The sequence below is a fragment of the Anabas testudineus genome, chromosome 16 (genome assembly GCF_900324465.2).
Source record: "Anabas testudineus chromosome 16, fAnaTes1.2, whole genome shotgun sequence".
Classification (NCBI taxonomy): domain Eukaryota; kingdom Metazoa; phylum Chordata; class Actinopteri; order Anabantiformes; family Anabantidae; genus Anabas; species Anabas testudineus.
In genome coordinates, this window is record NC_046625.1 from 21,714,243 (window position 1) to 21,732,386 (window position 18,144).

At 42.2% G+C, this 18,144-nt stretch overlaps 1 protein-coding gene across 1 annotated transcript in view; it reads right to left on the minus strand.

The window, feature by feature from the left end:
- znrf2b (zinc and ring finger 2b) overlaps positions 1–7,562 on the minus strand; it is a 23,895-nt gene extending 16,333 nt beyond the window's left edge. Inside the window, exon 1 of the mRNA XM_026373283.1 lies at positions 5,813–7,562. Within this exon, the coding sequence (XP_026229068.1) occupies positions 5,813–6,233 (421 nt within the window). The 5' untranslated portion in view covers positions 6,234–7,562. The remainder of the gene's footprint in view (positions 1–5,812) is intronic.
- Positions 7,563–18,144: the final 10,582 nt, after the last annotated feature.

An 18,144-nucleotide genomic window follows, 5' to 3' on the forward strand; every position in this document is an offset into this window, starting at 1 on the left:
GCACCAAGCATGATATCCTTTAAGTAGATGATGAGATAAGGTGGGGCCGCTATAGGTCTGATTTGTTTTTGTAGTGCAGTTCTGACGCTCACATGCCCATTGTAGGTGCATCTGGCAGTGGACAGAGGTCAGCATGAGAACTCTGACCAGTCTATGGCAGAAGTTCTTCCAGTTGTTGATTATCACTAACATTACAATTTTCAGCAGCCTGTTTGTACAGCGCATGTCGCTGAAAATGTACCTCTTCTGAGCTACTGTAGAAGACACTGGACCAAACTGACCAGCATTCACTTGGGCGTCCATGACCCCGCCACTATCATTTTTATAGACCTTTATCAAACACAATGTCACCATTTAAAGGCTAAACATCACTGATGTAGAGGGTTCTAGACAGCAGAGATTACAGCTTGAATGTGACATGAACGTCTTAAAAAAAAAAAAAACTGTGATGAAGAGTTTTATAGATTTGGATGAAACTATAGTAAAATGATGTAAATACCTGCGCTACCATGCTTGCAGTTTTATTTCATGAAAGCTGCAGTTGTTGCAGTGGTTTTAATGTCTAATAACTTCATCTGTATTGGTTTGTAATTTGTATTGGTATTTAAAGAAGTCCAGAAGAACCTGTTCTGATTTCTGATGGATATACTGTAAGACAAGTGAAGATACAGCCTATTAGTGTTATTCTTGGGAATTAACTTCAAACTCCTTTGAAACCCAAAGCTTTAAAATGTGATTCCATAGCTGTTACATTACCACAGTGACACTGAGCAGCAGAGATTAGGAGAGCAGGTTAAGTAGCCAGCAGCTTATCTCATCAAGGCAGATTTCAGCTAACCCTTACTGACTACTGCAAAGACACCAACACCCCCTGAAACTAACTAAAAAACTGCATGTGGCATTATGATGGTTAAACATAGCAGTTAAACTGCAAGCCCTGTGCGCCGAGCCATGGAGTGTGATCTGAACGGACCACAGATCAACAGCAGTTTGTTATGCCACTGGTACCCTGACGCACTCTGTCAACCAAATACCAAGCACCAATACATCACTGCCCCCATGGATACCAACTGCAGTAAGTTCACTGAAATAAGTTGGTTTAGATGGAAAACCAGTTCGGTAGTGACCTTATTTTAAGTTCATGTTATCCATTTGTCCGTCTACATTAAATGATTTTCTCAAAGCTCATGTTAACCTATTGCATGACCTGTTTTAACAGTACAGTGGTGGGAAGTGAGGAATTGACATGTTACTGGAATCTGTGACTGACAGTAACTACCACAACACTGAAAGCTGCATTGAATGATTAAATCACCAAACAACATCAAACTTTGTGGGAACATAGAAAAAAAATCCACAGTAGAACAGAAATCACATTTTGTTACTACAAGCATGAGTTGAGTCCTGCTCTGTTCCACTGACTCAGGATTCACTTCATCACTTCTGAAGGTTATATATTTAATAATGGTGTTAACTAGCAGTGCATTAAACTAATGTTTCATCTGTGATTTACCTTCTATGTAATGATACTGTCTGGTGTGTCGACTAAAGCATCTTGTATAAGATGAGTTGCAGGTACTGTTAAAGTCCAGGTCAAACAGGGACAACGCTGCATAAGTAGTTTGTGTAATGATCAACCGTCTTCTCTTTTGGAGTTTTCTACAGCACTTCATTTGTGCCTTACAGGACTGCAGCATTTTCTTTGAAAACACATTCATATGTTAAAATGCTGCAATCAAAGAGATATGTGCATGAGAAGCTTCTGATGTACTTCATAAGACAGGAACATGATGCACAACATGACAAGGTTTGAGATACTGTATCAAGAGTACTAAGAGTGAACAGTGGCTAATGGCCTGTCACACTTTCTGGTGTTTTACTGGTTTATCTAGAGCTACTGCAGGGTTCAGGGTTAATATGTAGCTATGATGAGCCCCGTCAGCTTCAGCTTGGGCCAAGGTATAATCAGCCATAAATGACAACATCTGTGTGGGAGGGTGCAGAGCCTTTAGAACAAAGTTCTTGTTTGTCCCTTACCAGTGTCAGAATCAGGGGGCTGCACAGAACCTTCTGAAACAGACAATTCAACAATTAAACCGCTTTTCAGCAGTGACTGGTTGAGATGCTGATGAAATCCGGGAGGAAAGGGAAAGAAGACAGAAGGTGACTAAGAGGGCAGCACCTCTGACTATGGCAACTCACAAAAGATACGGAATTACAAGTAGTTCACGAACCGTGTGTTCACAAACCAGTTTTATGACTTGAATCACGTTGCCCTCCACAGTGCAGCATTCCACTGCTTGGAAGCAGGAATGCAAAAAATAATAATAACCAGCGAGTGACTTTCAGTTCAATGATAAAGCTCCAGGAAATCAGTGGAGTGATACATGTTCACTTTAAAGATTAATACCATGTCAGTCACACCAATAAAAAAAAAGAACTTTCAATCCAGTTTCCCGACACAAGTGAAATCAAAAGTTCGTTTTACAACTGTGTCCATGTGTTAACAGCAGGTTATCGACAACAGGAAAGCACTTCACATTGTGAGATTGCAGGTAGGGGAATTCTACAAGCAACAACCCACACATATGGTCACAAACTTTGCACTGACATTACCGTATCTTTCTGTACACCCACCCAGACTGTGCAGGAAATGAAGTCTTCAGACGGTATCTAGCCTTACCCAGGGTTTTTAAATTCTATGATATCAGATTCAAAAGCTTTAAAGACATCCAGAGATCCGCCGAGACCATTTTGAGGCAGCCTGAGGGCATAGTGTACTTGTGTATGTTTGTGTATGGACGTGATTCAGCATGTTGTTGGTGTTATCTGGACAAATCTAGTACAGGATTTGCAAAGTCTTGGTCTCGTCAATTCCTTAGTGAAGTGCAAAGCCAAAATGCTGTCACACAACAGAATGACAAGGTTGTTCAGATTTCCTAGCATCGCTTTCGGGATCCTGAGATGTTTCCCGGTCACATGAGGTACACTAGCACAGTCTCTATAGCGTGTTCTCTAAAATCTGCTTTACCTTCACTTATTTTTCTGTGACTGTGTGTTGCCACCACTGAATAAACACATCTATCTCCCTGTGTCTGCCTCACTCACACACCCTCACACACTCACACAGTGAAATACAGGCCTGGCCTGGCTGTGCCGCTCTTTACACTATCGTGGAGATCTTGTTTGGCGCAGGTAACCTTAGGCTGTATTTCTCAACACATGTGGACTCTCATTTAGAGTTCAGCGCGTCGTGTGAACACACTAAAGAATCAATTAGTCAGTAAGTTGTTAAATTAAGATTCAACACTATCAACAAAGAGAGCACCACACCACCTGTTGACACGCTGAGTGTCTGTGTGTGTTCATGTATGGTATGAAGACCAGTTTTTAATCCACCCTGGTTTTGACAAACAGATGCCTTAAGACCCATTTATACCTTTAGATTAAGGTTAGGCCAAGTGTTGGGCTTAGGCACTTTGTGTAGCTGTGATATTTAAGGGTTAAAGCCTAGGGAATGCATTAAGTCAATAGTTGTCTACACAACTGCAGAAAGACAAATGTGTGTGTGTGTGCACAAGAAATTAATCCATGCATCAATTATAGAGGAAGGAAACTTAGCGAGTTAAGTATTAGGCACCTGGCTGCTGACTCACACTCGCATTAACAAGCTGTGTACACAACCTGCTGCAGGTGTAGCTTGCATGTGTTTGTTTTCAGTGTAGTGCATGCACATCCACATGGAACAGGATCCTGTGGCTTTCAAATGCTTATTGCAATATGATAAATCAAACAGTAAACACTAAAGAAACAGCGTTCGCTTTTAGAAATGTAGGAACATGTTGATAACTGGTGTGTTTAAAGATAACTTCATATGTGGTGCTCGTCTTTCCGAACCACGCGTGTCCAAGCCCGTCAGCTCGGGCCAATAACACGGCACACGGAAGTCTGAGAGGAGCAGCAGCTAGCAGCAGTGATAACGCTGTCACGATACACGCAGCTTGCCTGCAGACATGCAGAGCTGCACAAGTCTCCTGAGTGAGTTTAGAGTAGATGGTGGATTAGTGCGGTGCAGAAACAGTGCTGAGCAGGCCTCAGTTATTTGACACTACTACTGCTACTAGGGCTGTAATGGTTCTGAAACTGAGACCAGAATCAACGTTCAAGGTCCTGTGTTGTGTCGTGTTCCTGGAAGACACAAGAGTGCTGCATTCAGAGACGGTGCAGAGTGTACTGTAGGTCATCTGAAATCTGAAAGCCCCCAACCCCCCAATAACCGGTTACATTACACTCCTACTGATAATGTGCGTCCTCTCTCTGCTTATGCCACACGGATCTTGCCGCAGTGAGTCACGGTAGGATCGTGGTTCTTTTCGTATTTAAAAACAGATTATAAAATCATTCTGAATATTCTTAACATCAACCTTGACTTAAATAAACTGGATGATTTACTGATATCTCACTGGCTACTCTGGGCATACATGTGATCAATCATGTGATTTTAAAAGTTATATTTACACTTCCCAGTAAGGAGGGGGAAGTTGTGAGAAGTGTTCACACTGTGATGAAAGCTTTTTTTGTTTTCTCCCAGCTTCAACCACCTGCTCTCAAACCCGTGGTCCATGAGCAAACGTTTACCACCAGTGGGCTTAATAAAGAGCTACGAGGCACACTTTGCTCTACGTAAAGCTAAACCCCCGACTTCCCTACACATCCTAACAAGCTGTGGCCACTGCTCACATCCACTATCCACTGGACGCTGAGCTTTGGCTCCTGATTGGATGATGTCAGCGACTTACCTGCTGAAGACTTCAAAACAGCCGGTGCAGCTGTCACGGTGGATCAGTGAAAAGACATTCACGGGAAGGCTCGTGCTGTTTAATTAAACAATGTTTGGCTCAGCTCACACATGTGAGTCATCGTCCTCACACATGACAGTCTTACGTACTGAGGACCACCTCCATCACTTCCTGTGTGAGCAACATCAAGATCTGACTACTGAACCTCAGTATATCTGTTGAAGGGCCATGTTGCTTTGTTGAGAAAGAGACTCTAAATCAATCCCTTGTGGTCCCTCTTCCTCCTCTGCTGTGCTCTGCTACGCTCTACTATGCTCTGCTCAGCACTACAGGTAGTCGTCAGTAAGACATTACTGAAAATAACAAAAGCTGGTAATCAAGCAGAAGTAAAAAAGCTTCTGTTCAATGAGTTTGAACTACAGGAGGCTTCAACTGCACCTCTCCACACTAAATTCAGGAGCTTATTCCTAGTAGAAATACTAAAAGTTACTTTTAAATATTAAAAGAAAGTAAACAATGCCATCATTCTTACTGCTACCACTTTTAATTCCTGACATTAAGAACGAGTTTAGGCAAATAAAGCTGACGGAAAATCTAATTACACTGTTACCTAAATGAATAAACATGACACAGAGGACTGCAGATCCCAGCAGTCTAACATCCCTGCTACAGCCTGGCACTGCTCCTGTATTTATTTGTTCCTGCTGTTCTTCACCTCACTCTGTGGAGTACATTAAACAGATGACATCATCCGGAGGAGTTTTTTTAGATGTTCAGATGTTTTGTCTAGAGGTTGTAGACCTGCTCCTCCACAACTCCAGTAAACCTACACTCTCTATGAGCCAGTTGAATTCAGTTTATTCATACAGGTCTATGTGAGAGGACTGGATCGTCCTGTGTTAATAATAAAGAACCTGTGGCAGTGACTTCTTTTTTATTTTGGCGACACCTGTGTTCGTCCTGATCCACCTGCCACGCTGTGCTGCAGGTCAGTGGGGTTCTGGTCCTCTTACCTCCGAACAGATGAGGTGAGAGGTGTGCTGGTAACGAGCCTATCAGCAGCCGGGGACCTCCGCTCCCCCTGCCTGCGCGCTCCCTGTGCGCCGCCTCCTCCGGGCTGCTGCCGCCGGACTCTGGGGAGCTGTAGGCTCCGCTGTGGTTGGGAATGTTGATGCCGGACTCGGGTCTAGTCCTTGATCCTCCGGAGTCCCCCACCGACCGGGCCCTCGCTCCGAGGTGCTGGCTGGTGCTGGACGTGGCTCCGGAGGCACCGGACGCGCCGTACGCGTGGTACCTGACCCCCGCGGCCGCGGTCCTGCTGACGCCGCTGCCGTTGCTGCTGGACGCGCTGGAGGGCAGATCCGAGCCGGAGTAGGCTCTGGTCCGTCCGTTGGCAGCTGGATTAGCCGTCGGGCTGCTCTGCTTTGCCCCCATGTTAACCTCCACTGATTCGGCTTAGAAATCTTCCTCGGGTCGCTCTCGGAGCCGCTGCGGGGCAGTGCGCCAGACTTCCGCCTGAGACAGATGGCTGTGCGGGACGCGCGTCCTGGAAGAAAAACTAAAGTGGAACAGAAACTCTGCGTCGCTACGATCGCACCGAGGTGAGCGAAAAGCCAGTTAGTGAAAAGTTGGACCTGCCATCTGAGACAGCAGCTGTATCCGTGCGGAGAGCTCTACACCCCGCGGCCGCCGCGCTCCGCCTCTGCCGGCTGTGGTCGGGCTGCAGCTCCCGTCGATCCTTCCTCGTCCGAGCCTCCGCTGTAGCCGCCGAGCTCCCGCCGCTGCTCGCTCCTCGCCGACCGGTCCGCCATGGCTCCACAGCCGCGTGGAGGAGCGAAGAGCTGGGTTCCTCACGCCTCCGTGCCTGACAACACACTGCTGGAGAGAGAAGGAAGTGATGCAGATGAAAAGTCCCACAAATCCGTTGTGTCACCGGCAGCATGGAGCCTCTGCGCGCAGGAGAGCCGTCAAGTCAGCTGGGTTCACACGTGTTTCCGCGCAGACGTTTCAAAATAAAGGCACTGCGGTGTTTTATTGGGCCCACTATCAGGTGCTGCCATCAATATCCCACCTCTCAGCCGGTGTCTGCAGCATTTAACGGAGATAGTCATGCATACATGGTCACCTGCACCATATTCCAGTAACACACCTTTAAAAGACAACAGCAGCAGCAGCAGCAATCCTGTTTATTAGGAAAAAAGGTTTAGTAACAAAACATACACCATCTGTACACTGGTTACAACATGTGAAATGCTAGTAGTCTTTAGAGGGAATATCTGATTATCCTGTTGATGAAAATTGGGTTTCTGGATGTAAACAATATGTCATAGTTGACAGCTTCTCTACACTTAAGACTAGACTTCAAACATACCTTTTTAATTAAGCTAAGCTCATCAAACAGACAACAGAATTCACCTCAAAAACCACTATTGCATGTTATTAACTTTGTCTTTTATCTCTCTTTTAGTTGTGTTTCCTCCTCTCTGTCTCCCTCTCTCTGTACTTTTCTGAAGGTATCCTCGGGCTTAGAGCTATGTATCTCCGGAGTGCAGTTACTGGTCCTACCGACCTGCCCAATGTTCTTGCTGCTTGTTGTTGTTTTTTGTTGTCTGCTGTTCTTTTCTCTCTTCTCTTTCCGCTCATCCCAACCGGTCGAGGCAGATGGCCAATCAAGCCTCAAGTGGAGTTTTGGGTTTCCTACATGATGCTGTATACAGTTGTATTTTGTAAGGTCTTAAACCTGTAAACTGTAAAGTGCCTTGAGATGACTTCTGTTGTAATTTAAAACTTTATAAATAAAATAGAAAAAGTTAAACATCGCTACAGGATTTCTTGTAGCTGATGACATTTACAGATCTCTACCAACATGTTTAAACCTTGTAATGAATCATCTTTAGAAACGTAAACATATGCAGCTATATCAACATATTAGAAAAGACACCACACCCTCGACTACTGGATACTAACACCACACACCACTTACAAGTTCTTTAACTATCCTAATTAAAAAAGGAGCCAATATTTTTAAAAGTATGTTAAATTACCTACAATACAGGGCAAGGTCAATCTCAGGTCGAATCTGCAGCTTTATCACAACACAACTCCTTAAGCTCCTGTATAGACACCTTCGATAATGTAGAGATAAAATAGTAAAAGTCAAAATAGTTCATTAATAGTTGATGAAAAAGAAAACCCCCTGAAAGGCAGACTTTGTGCTCTGGAACATGCTCTTATTTTGACACTCAAAGGATTTAGTTTTTGGTAAACTTTTGTTGTTTGTTTTGAAACCACCTCGTCAGCTGACGTCAGCAGCATCCCAGCAACGTCAATAAACGAGTTTCACGTTTACAAACAAGGATGCGCGCGCAACACTATCTTAGAAAACTACAGGGTCATACTACCTGATATGAACTTTTCCACAGCTAGAATCAACTTTGAAATAAAGCTTTCAGTAAACCTGCTGAAGAGGTGTGTGTGTGTGTGTGTGTGTGTGTGTTTAGGGGGAATTTATAAATTTATATGTCAAACACAGCTTTGCCCTTTTCTTCATAATCACCTGTATGTCACACATTCCCAAATAGTATAGAAGCCCATTTTAAGAAAGAAACGTCTGTTATATAAAAAAATACAATTGTAAGTAATAATAATGTCAGAAATTTGTGATAAAGTGTCAAAATGACAAGATAAGTACTAAGTATTAAGAGAACTGCTTAGTGTTGGTCACTGTGTGTTGGGCTGTGCCCTGGGTCAAACTCCAGTGGTGATTTTTATTGTCTGTACAGTCATACAGGATCCGGGGAAGACACTTATGCCTTTTGTTCTCTAGAAAATGATAAATTTAACAGTGTGAGATATTTTTCCATCTAGGGCCATCAAGGTGTCTTTCTTTCTTGAGATAATTGTTGAGATTAAAACTTTTAGCGTTTACTTTCACAATTTGTGCTGTTTTAATCTGCTGAACACATTTTCATGATGAACTCGTTTTAGTTCTTTTTAACCCGCGTCATGTCATTGGTGATGTCGTTCAGAAAACTGTCTACAACAACCAAATCTTCTCACTCTGCACTCTTTACTGCATCACTTCGTCTTGATCCTCCCATTGAAACTTTTTTTTTTTTAAAGTAATAAAACAACTTGCAACAGTCAGGTGGGCATTTGTTGACATAATGTTATAAAGTCAATCCTTTTTTTATTGCCTTCAATTCATGACTCAAATCATCAGCAGCACCTGAGCACTGCACCTTTCATTTCGAAAGCCTTAAAATTTTATTTCGTTACGTTGGACTTTGGTCAAAAATCACAATAAACAATAAACTCTGTCTGTCTACTACTGCAACAGAGTTTATCCTGTAGGAAACTGAAGCTTTCTAACAGTTGTTATGGTTCTTTAGCCCAGGAAAATTAGTTGACACAAACACAAAACCACACCAATTGAATACACTGTTTTTACAGTTCACGATACCTGGACATGAGACCTCTGGAGAGTGCACAGCTCACACACTTAACAGAGTATATATACTCATTTAATGATTATTTCACTTGATGGACTCGCATCACTAGCTTTTCCTGTGCAAGACTCAGGTGCAATTAGCAAAGTCTTGGTTGAAAAAAAAAAAAAGGAACTTCTCAATGCTTCCACCATGTGACCACAGTTAGTAAAAGCATGTCGACCTGTGGCCACACACCTATTCACAGCTTCGACATCAACAACATTGACAGGTTAACCAAAAAAGAACTCTAAGATATATTTTCACCCTCAAAATATCCTGGAGCCTCACACTAATAGCTAATTTTAGGGTTTACATGTGCACATACACTACACACACTATTATATTTAAATTACTTAGGAAATTAAATGACTCAAATTGAATGGGGTACATTTTAAACACTGGAGCTGGCTAGAATAAATTATTGAACCTTATTGGATATCAAGTCAAAAAAGAGAAATTAATGAATAAAAACAACAGAGATTTAGTTGATGGACCACTTAAATTATACAGTGGCATTTAAATTTTACTATTAAGTACACACACATTACTATAATGCATTCAATTGCTTAAAAACATACATTTATCACGGCCTTTCTTTTCTTCCATACACTACTTTCTAACTAATTAAACAGCTTCCGTGTTTTAAGTGCTGCTTTTACAGAGATAAAAAGTGTTCTATACTGTACACATGGGTCTGCCAACATTTTTCCCTGCTGCTAAAGCTGCCGCACAGACATTTGTTTTTCTTGCACATATGGGAGTGGAAATCTGTCTGGCATGGAAACTTTGGCACAACACCTGGATACAAACAATGAAATAGCTCCCAGATGCAAGCAGCAGAAAGGGAGCGCCTGCTGCGATGCTCAATACACTATCAAAAAAAAGGACACAGCTCAGTTTGCAGCAACGTGTGTTAACAGGAAACACACCAGGAGAGCAAGTACTGTTATAAAGTACTGTCACTCCCTTTGAGACAGAGAAAATATTACCATTATAGACAGTACTAATATTATTAACAGTTCAGTTCACCTCAGCTTTCAAATGGCACAATTCTACCTGGAGACAGTGTTTGAGTGAATCTGACTCTGGTCTGATTTGTTGCAGTGCAGACAGTGCAACAGATGTGAAGGACGCAGCTGCTTACTGGGCCTCTGGTTTGTGGTTGACAGTGCCACAGTTTTGTTTCAGTATTCATGCAAATGAAATGTGGTAAGCGAGTCTTGGGGAAACTTCAGTGACAGTTCCCGGAGGGTCTGAATGACTTTCTGTCAGCAGCCGCAGTCACACTACGCAGACAGCAGAGCTCACAGATCTGGAGTGAAAGGTGAGTGGTTTTCTCACCCCCAGCTGAGGTAATCCCTCTAATATCCTCTGTCTGGAAATAGTCTGGGTTAACTGTCCATCGATGACCACAACATCTATCACCACCCGTATAATGAAGGAGGAGACAGCTGAACTGTGCATTATGTAGCTGTGCTGGACTGTTTGCTGCAGGTCAGATGTTTTCAAATGCCTGAATCCAACAATTAGAAACTGAAAATCAAGACTCAAAACTGTAAAGCAAACAGCAACAAATGTGCAACTAGAATAATTTCAACTGATGAGACTGAAAAAGAAAACAGCATGATTTTCATTGTATCATATGAGGCCTCTTTCTATAATCCTCATACAGCATTACATCATCACAGTACCACGCAGGACACTGTACATTTATTTATTACATCTATATTTCAAAATGAATTCTATGTATCTCATGTCACTGTAAGATCGTGATCAACATCCCCTCTAAGTGTTTATTGCCCTTTTGTGCCACTTGTGGACAGTGGGACAAACCGTAAATTAGCATCCCTTTGTTTTCATTATTCTCTTTTTTTGTAGCTGTGGTTTTGGTCTCTACCAACTCCTGACACAATGATGTGGTGCTTTAACTACAAAATGCTAGTTTCAGTAGTCGGTTACTATGTATGTGTGTCTGCTGTCTGGTGTAATAGAACTTAGAGAGCGTGACAAAATGGTTTTGGAAATAGTTCGACACATCCGAACTTGGTTGTGTGAATCATTAGGTTGAAGCACAGCTGGGCCTCCAAACAAACTGCTGGTATGGCTGCAGGCTCTGGTTTTTTGAAGCACTGACTCGCGAGGTAAACACCAAAAAGAATGCAGTTTTTAAAATTATAGGAACAGTTCAATTCAAGTAGTGAGCTATTTTTACATGTTTTATGCAAGTTAAGAAATCATACTACTGTCAGTAGTTTGTACTACTACAGTAGTATGTAAAATTAGAACACTGGTAGTAATTGAACTGTTGGATCCAAGTGCTGGCCATTAAATACACACATACTCTATTTGCTCTAATTCCACTATTATTCCTCACCTTAGCAGACAGCATCGGGGGAAAGTAGGAGAGCAGAACAAAGGTATCAGTGAAACATAAAACAACCTAGAATTTCATCATTTGGAAGGATGTGGGATCGGGTTTTTGTGAAACCTGAAATCCACGCTGATCCCAGCCACTCTTTGACCAAACTCAGCTGTCCTGTTTAAGGTGAAGTCCGTGAATCGTGTGCAAATCCCTCACCTCGTGAGCCGCAGATCACGCCTTCCCTGCGCGGAGGACTGCAGGTTGCATCATGGATGGCCCATCCCGCCCAAGTCACAGCACAACCTTACATCATTCAGGCATCATAAATCGTGATGAGACACTGTCTCCCCTTTAGTCTAGTTCAAGAGACTCAACATGTTTGAAATGTGTTTGTTGCCAGTATAACAAGGTACCTCACCACTCAGGTGTAGTTCTGTTCTATTTACATAAGTAGGGACTGTACAGTGTGAAGTACGTGACAGAATCCCAGCGAGCAGCACACTTCCTACCCCTACAGGCCACCAGGGGAGACAGATTACAAAAAATAACATTAGTTACTATAACAACACAATGAATTACTGTAAGTGGAGCAGAGAGAAGGAGTGGGCCTCGGTGTAGATGTAGCTCCTGGTCCACAGATGGAGTTGAATCTCTACTTAACCAGGCCTGAGCATGTTCGATTTTTGCAGGAACCTTTATGAGGCACATCTGGACTGGATTGGACAACAACTCAAAAGCTTGGTAATTTTTTAAACACCATTTGACTTCATACTTCCTGCCCTCTCAGGGGGTAGCTGATGATGAGGTTTGCAGCATTAAAAGTTGATGACTGCTAAAATACGCAAGACTTTCCACAGAATTTTTACAACGCCCATTTTTCCAAAATCCAAGCTGATAAAGTGACTTTTGAGCAGGGAAATAGCAAATTCACTAAATGTGACTGCTGCCAGCTGTGTCCTCTTCCCAGCCTGAGGATAAGTATGTCAGGCAAGAATCAAATGGCTGAAATAAAGATCCATCAAACTGTGGCAGTCAGTAGTGACACAAACGATACCACAGAAAGGGCTCTGACGCATCTCACTGTCCACCACTGGGTGGCAGTGTTGCTTTAATAAAACGACCGCACACAAGACAAAAGGGTTTTTCTGTTACCATTACCCACTGTTAACAGCTATGTCCATGTCACAGTGTTGCAACAGCCCATTGTTTAACTCTTTACACAGCTGAAGGTGAGTCGTGTCTGTGATCAGGTACTGCACAGTGAAGCAGGAAGAAGTGCTATCAGTGGGGCTCAGTGCAGCCCACACTGAATCAGTCTTTGTGTTCTGTTGATCTTCAGATAGTTTGTCTGTGTTTAGATAACAGTTTGAACCACATGAAGGCCAATGCCTGACGCACACACAGTAGAAACACTGCACAACAGCCTGGGCTGCACACTGCACGGTTTATATTCACGTGAATTGTGAATCACATATAGCTGCAGTTTACGGCCACATATTATCCCATTGCATAAGTGGCCAGTGAGCGGCCTGAGTGATACAGCAGCAGTGTCTCCGCGTGGCCCGACTCCGCCACGCTGCATTCCAGACAAAAACATGAAAAGAAGAAAAATACTCTTAATTAATTGCCTGACATATTTTCTAGTCCTTCTCCCAGGCAATTTAGTGGAACTTGTCAATCAGGTGGATTAGGCTTGTTTTTCTGTTAGCCTTGCGCTGACAGTGGAAAATGATTAAAAGGGGAGATTATGTGACAGCAAATTTGTGTTGATATCATTAAACTTTCATCATGGACTGGGTTTAAAGCTCTAAATTGCTTATTAACTCAGCTTTTTTGTGGCTGTTCGCCTATCAACACTTCAAATGAGCCAGATAGCACACAGTCCCGACCCCCCCCCCCCCCCCCCCCCACCATCACCACCACCACCGCCAGTCCCCAATCCGCCACATACTCTGCTCTTATTCTGGAAACATCTTCTGTGACTAGGAGAACAACAAGATTTTCTCTCTTCTCACCCCCCCATTTCTGGTCATTCGCTGCATCTATACAGAGTCTGCAAATCAAGCAAAGACAAAGAAAGAATCACTGTCTTCAAGTGTAGAACATTTAAGGTGGCAGAAAATAAAATCTTGGCAATATCCTGAGGAGGAATGTGTGATTATGAACCACTGCCAACATACAGTCACTGAGCAGGATGACACAGAGTGACACTGCAGGGGACCCATGGTGGATAGGAAGGGTGAAGATCTGCATGTGGACAGTAGGGACATGTCCCAACTAATGTTTTATGAGGACAGAAAAGTCCCTTCCAATACTTGAGCAAACTCATTAGGATTGACTTTGAGGTGAAGTCTTCTTTGATCACACCGATGTAACAAAGACAAGTGCACACACACAATAAAAGCTGTGGACATTGACAAACTTCACCCTGATAACAGGGACGTGTGACACCTGTCTAAAGGGTGTGTCCACTCTTGAACAGGTAGAAAGTACTTACCTCTTGTGTTTGAAGAAATGTCAGCAGTGTTGTCTGTCTTTGGATTGTGGGAACAAGTTGAAGTACCAAAGAGAATTCACACACATGCTCATGAAAGTCATTGAAATGTTCTTTTATTGCATTTTAACAAAGATGTATTAAATATTTTATCTGTTTTGAGGTGAATTTTGAATTGTATCATTAGAAATGCTCATTTAGTGTAGAAATCTTCATTCATTGCTTCACTGTTGCACCAGGCTGTAACCTTCCTGAAGGTCACAGGGTCTCTCAGATATAGATCAGATGAATCAGAAGAGGCAATGTTTGACTTTTACTCTTTCCTTTAGTGACCTGATGTACTGTAACAATACAGTCAGATACATTCTGTGTGGAAAAACCTCTGACTAAATTAGATTCAAAGTATAACAGTGCGATACAATATCTCTCACATGATGCATCCACTGGGACTCAAGGATGAACTGATCATTGTTAACGCTACAGAATATCTTAGGAATGCCTCCAGGGAATTTTATTATAACTGACAAATGTCTACTTCAACTCTTGGATGAGCTGATTAGAATATTAGTCTTAAACTGCAACTTGACCAGTGGACACAGGCCAAGAAGTAATTCTAGTTTATTGTTAAGTGAGCTGTTTGTTATTTAAAAAGTCATGCACCCTGGACCCCCAGCTCTTAAATTACTGTATTATCTAAAACTAAAACAACATTTTGTTTATGATTACAGATTAAAATCATTTAAAGGTACAAATTTTCACACTGTACAATCTTAATTTAGAAAATCCCATTCCCATTGCTGTAGATTTGATCTGACAATAAACAAATCAAATCACTGACTGACTGTTTAAAGTCTTTGTTCCTGCGAACATCTGTACTGGATATGGTATAAAAACATTATGTGTGTAATTGTCAGAAATATCTAAACTAAATACTTGATAGAAAATCTGTAATTTTACATTTCAAACATCAACATGTGTTACCATTACTGTGAAACGTCATCGCTGTCAATAAAAGCATGTAATGAGTAACTTAATGACTTACAGTTACAATGATGTACATGCGCAACATGTGTTTATGAGGGTAAATTACAGGTAGGCTGAGCAAACAGCCTTTACTTTCATTCAGGTAAGTCCAACTTGTCTAACTTGCAATTAGCTCTGGCTGCTTTGTATGGGAACAATCAGTGTGTGTTGTGTTCCTCCTGCAGGCCAGGCATCCTACACCATGGGAATATCTGTTTGCCTTTGTTTGGTCTGTCAACACATCATGTCATAATTTAACAAGAGTGCTTCAGACAGCAGCCGGCCCAGCCTGTGCAGGCCCAGCTTCTCCTCGGGATATATTCAGAGATACACAATACAGCACCAGAGACCGATCGGAAACTGCACTTCTTTGAAACACAAGAAAGAGCAACAAAGAGCTTTTGTGACACAGCACCCTGGTGACCGTATTAACAGTACACAGCTCTGGGGTTAATGGCTCTGAACAAGTGATCAGATTTCTACTATATGTGCAACATGGCTGTTGAGAGGGATTTCTGTGCCTGTAACTTAACCTCAAATCTAAGAAATACTGAGAAATAGTGATTGGTGTACTTACGCACCATTTTATTTAAGTGTTTGAGTTCTGAGTGTGTAAATGTATCCACCGGATATTGTTCCCATATAAATTCTTTAATGAAATAAAAATAGTTTCTGCCAAGAATTCCACAATGTATTTTCTTCTCAACTCATAGCTGCTAAAGTGATTATTAAAGGCAGCGCTAAAGTGGGAGAGAAAAGGTGATGCACTTAGTGAGCTTGAGTGATCTGTGCGAGCTGTGCAACATTATGCGGTAACCATGGTAACACATGTGTGTTATCATATTAGGTTAAGGGAGTTCAAGATCTAATAGATCAATCAAAAAAGTGTACAAGTGTAAAAACCCTTTTCTTCACACTATACAGTCACAACTGCTGGACAGCAACTGTGCAAACAAAGTGATTCTGCTGGGATTAGCTACAAAGACATCTGGGTTAGGTTTATGCATTATACAAATGTACAGTAGTTAGACTTATGTTGATGTTGAATGTTTGCCTAAAGAATTACTATTTCCTTAAATTAACATGATGTGTTTCACATGATTGCTTACAATAAAAGCAACAGATGGTTGTTGCACACTCCTGACGAATGTTTTTGGGTTGAAATAGGTGTCATGTAACGTTGACTCCAGCCACTACACATCGTCAAACAGCAACACGCACAGTGCAAATGAACTAGTCTCATTTTTTACTCTGTCCTGTTGAATCAGACTGTGGTTCTTTATGGTAGTTTGCTTGAACAGATGCTCTAATGATATTGAATAAATAATGGTGCAGTACATGACAAATGTATGTAGGACTCCTCTGAAGAAGTGTCTAGCAGTTCACATGTGTTGAGAATGCAATATACCTGTAACCTCAATATTGGCAAACAAGCCTGCAAGGTGTTCATCTGCAGGTTGGACCTACAGCTTCCACAGACAGGTACATTTTACATACTAGGATACAGATGAGTAAGACCACGAGCTGCTGGCAGCTAGCAGAAAGAAAAATGAGGCATTGACCTCAAGTAGCAGTTCATCCCAACCAGTTGAGGCAGATGGCCTTATTCGGCTGGAGCTTTCTTCTGTTAAAGTGTTGTTTTCCTTTCCACTATTGCCGTGCACATCCAAGAGGATTTATTGGGTTTTCTATATGTCTCTACATAGCTGTTTTTGTTTTCCATCAAATTAAACCTGAAAATGTGAAGCTCCTGATGACTTCATTCTGGCTTTTTAATGATTAAATGTGGCAAAAAATCTGAGTAAAATCAGACAAAAAGGTTCCTTGAAATTCTTTTTAGGTCTTGTAAAAATATGACAGTTGGCTGCTTAGAAAGACAAATATTTTTGGATGGTAAATAAGAATTAGACAGGTCCTCGTATTAAAAAACTGTTGTCCAGCTGTTGATATTGTGAAGTATATCGACTCTGGACTTCAATGCAACAATATTTCAACAGTAAAAAGTCTTAGGTACAGCAATACTTATGCAAACACGTTTCAAATACTGCAGATTTACTGAAAAGGTTTAACGTGTCAAGGCTGGTGGAATATTACATGTTTAGGTTGCAAAACATCACTGGCTGACACTTATGCAACACACACGGATCCAGTGACAACGCCTGCTAAAGGCAGTGTACGTATGTGTGTTTTCGCGTCAGTGATTAGTGGGAAAGGAGTGAACATTGCTGTCTGTGTGACGGGGACCGGCTGAGGGCAGAAACTCTGCCAAGTGTGCCCTGTCTCATTTGCATGCATAGATGGCATAGTATTAGCATAGTAATAGCAAGGGAAAAAAAGTGCAGAGAACTAACAGGAGATATTTGGCAGCTGATACTCGGGGCCCAATTACAAGCATTCGCCTACATTCTCCTTTACTCAGGGGCTTTCTCATCTCACAGCCCTCTGCTCTGCTCTGCATGGCGCAGTGGGCCTATCTTCAAACTGTCAGCCTGTTTTGAGCTGGAGATTGCTGTGTGTTTGTGTGTCTGTGTGTGTGTGTGTGTGTGTGTGTGTGTTTGTGAGCGAGAGAGAGAGAGCGAGCAAGGGAAAGAGAGAGAGAGAGACAGGAAACAGACCAGTTCTGCACTAATGAGGACAGGGACAGAGACAGCTAGAATCCTCTCTGCCGCTCCTCTGCAGCTCTTCCCACAGGATGTTGGAATGTAAATAAGCTTTCCATTTTGTGACTAAGTGGGCAGGCTGGAGACCTGGAAGGTGTTCGAGAAAGGAGGCTACAAACAGCCTGACTGTAGGTAACCCAAACAGTGGATTGGTTTAAACTGTTTCATAAGCTCAATTCAGCCTTAAAAGCTAACAACAAGGTAATAAAACTGTAGCAGAGGAAACAATCAATGATGAAGTAGACCCACAAGATGCCAAGACTGATACAGCATGAAACAGACTTGTGATTACATGTATGCAATATGGATCTAATGG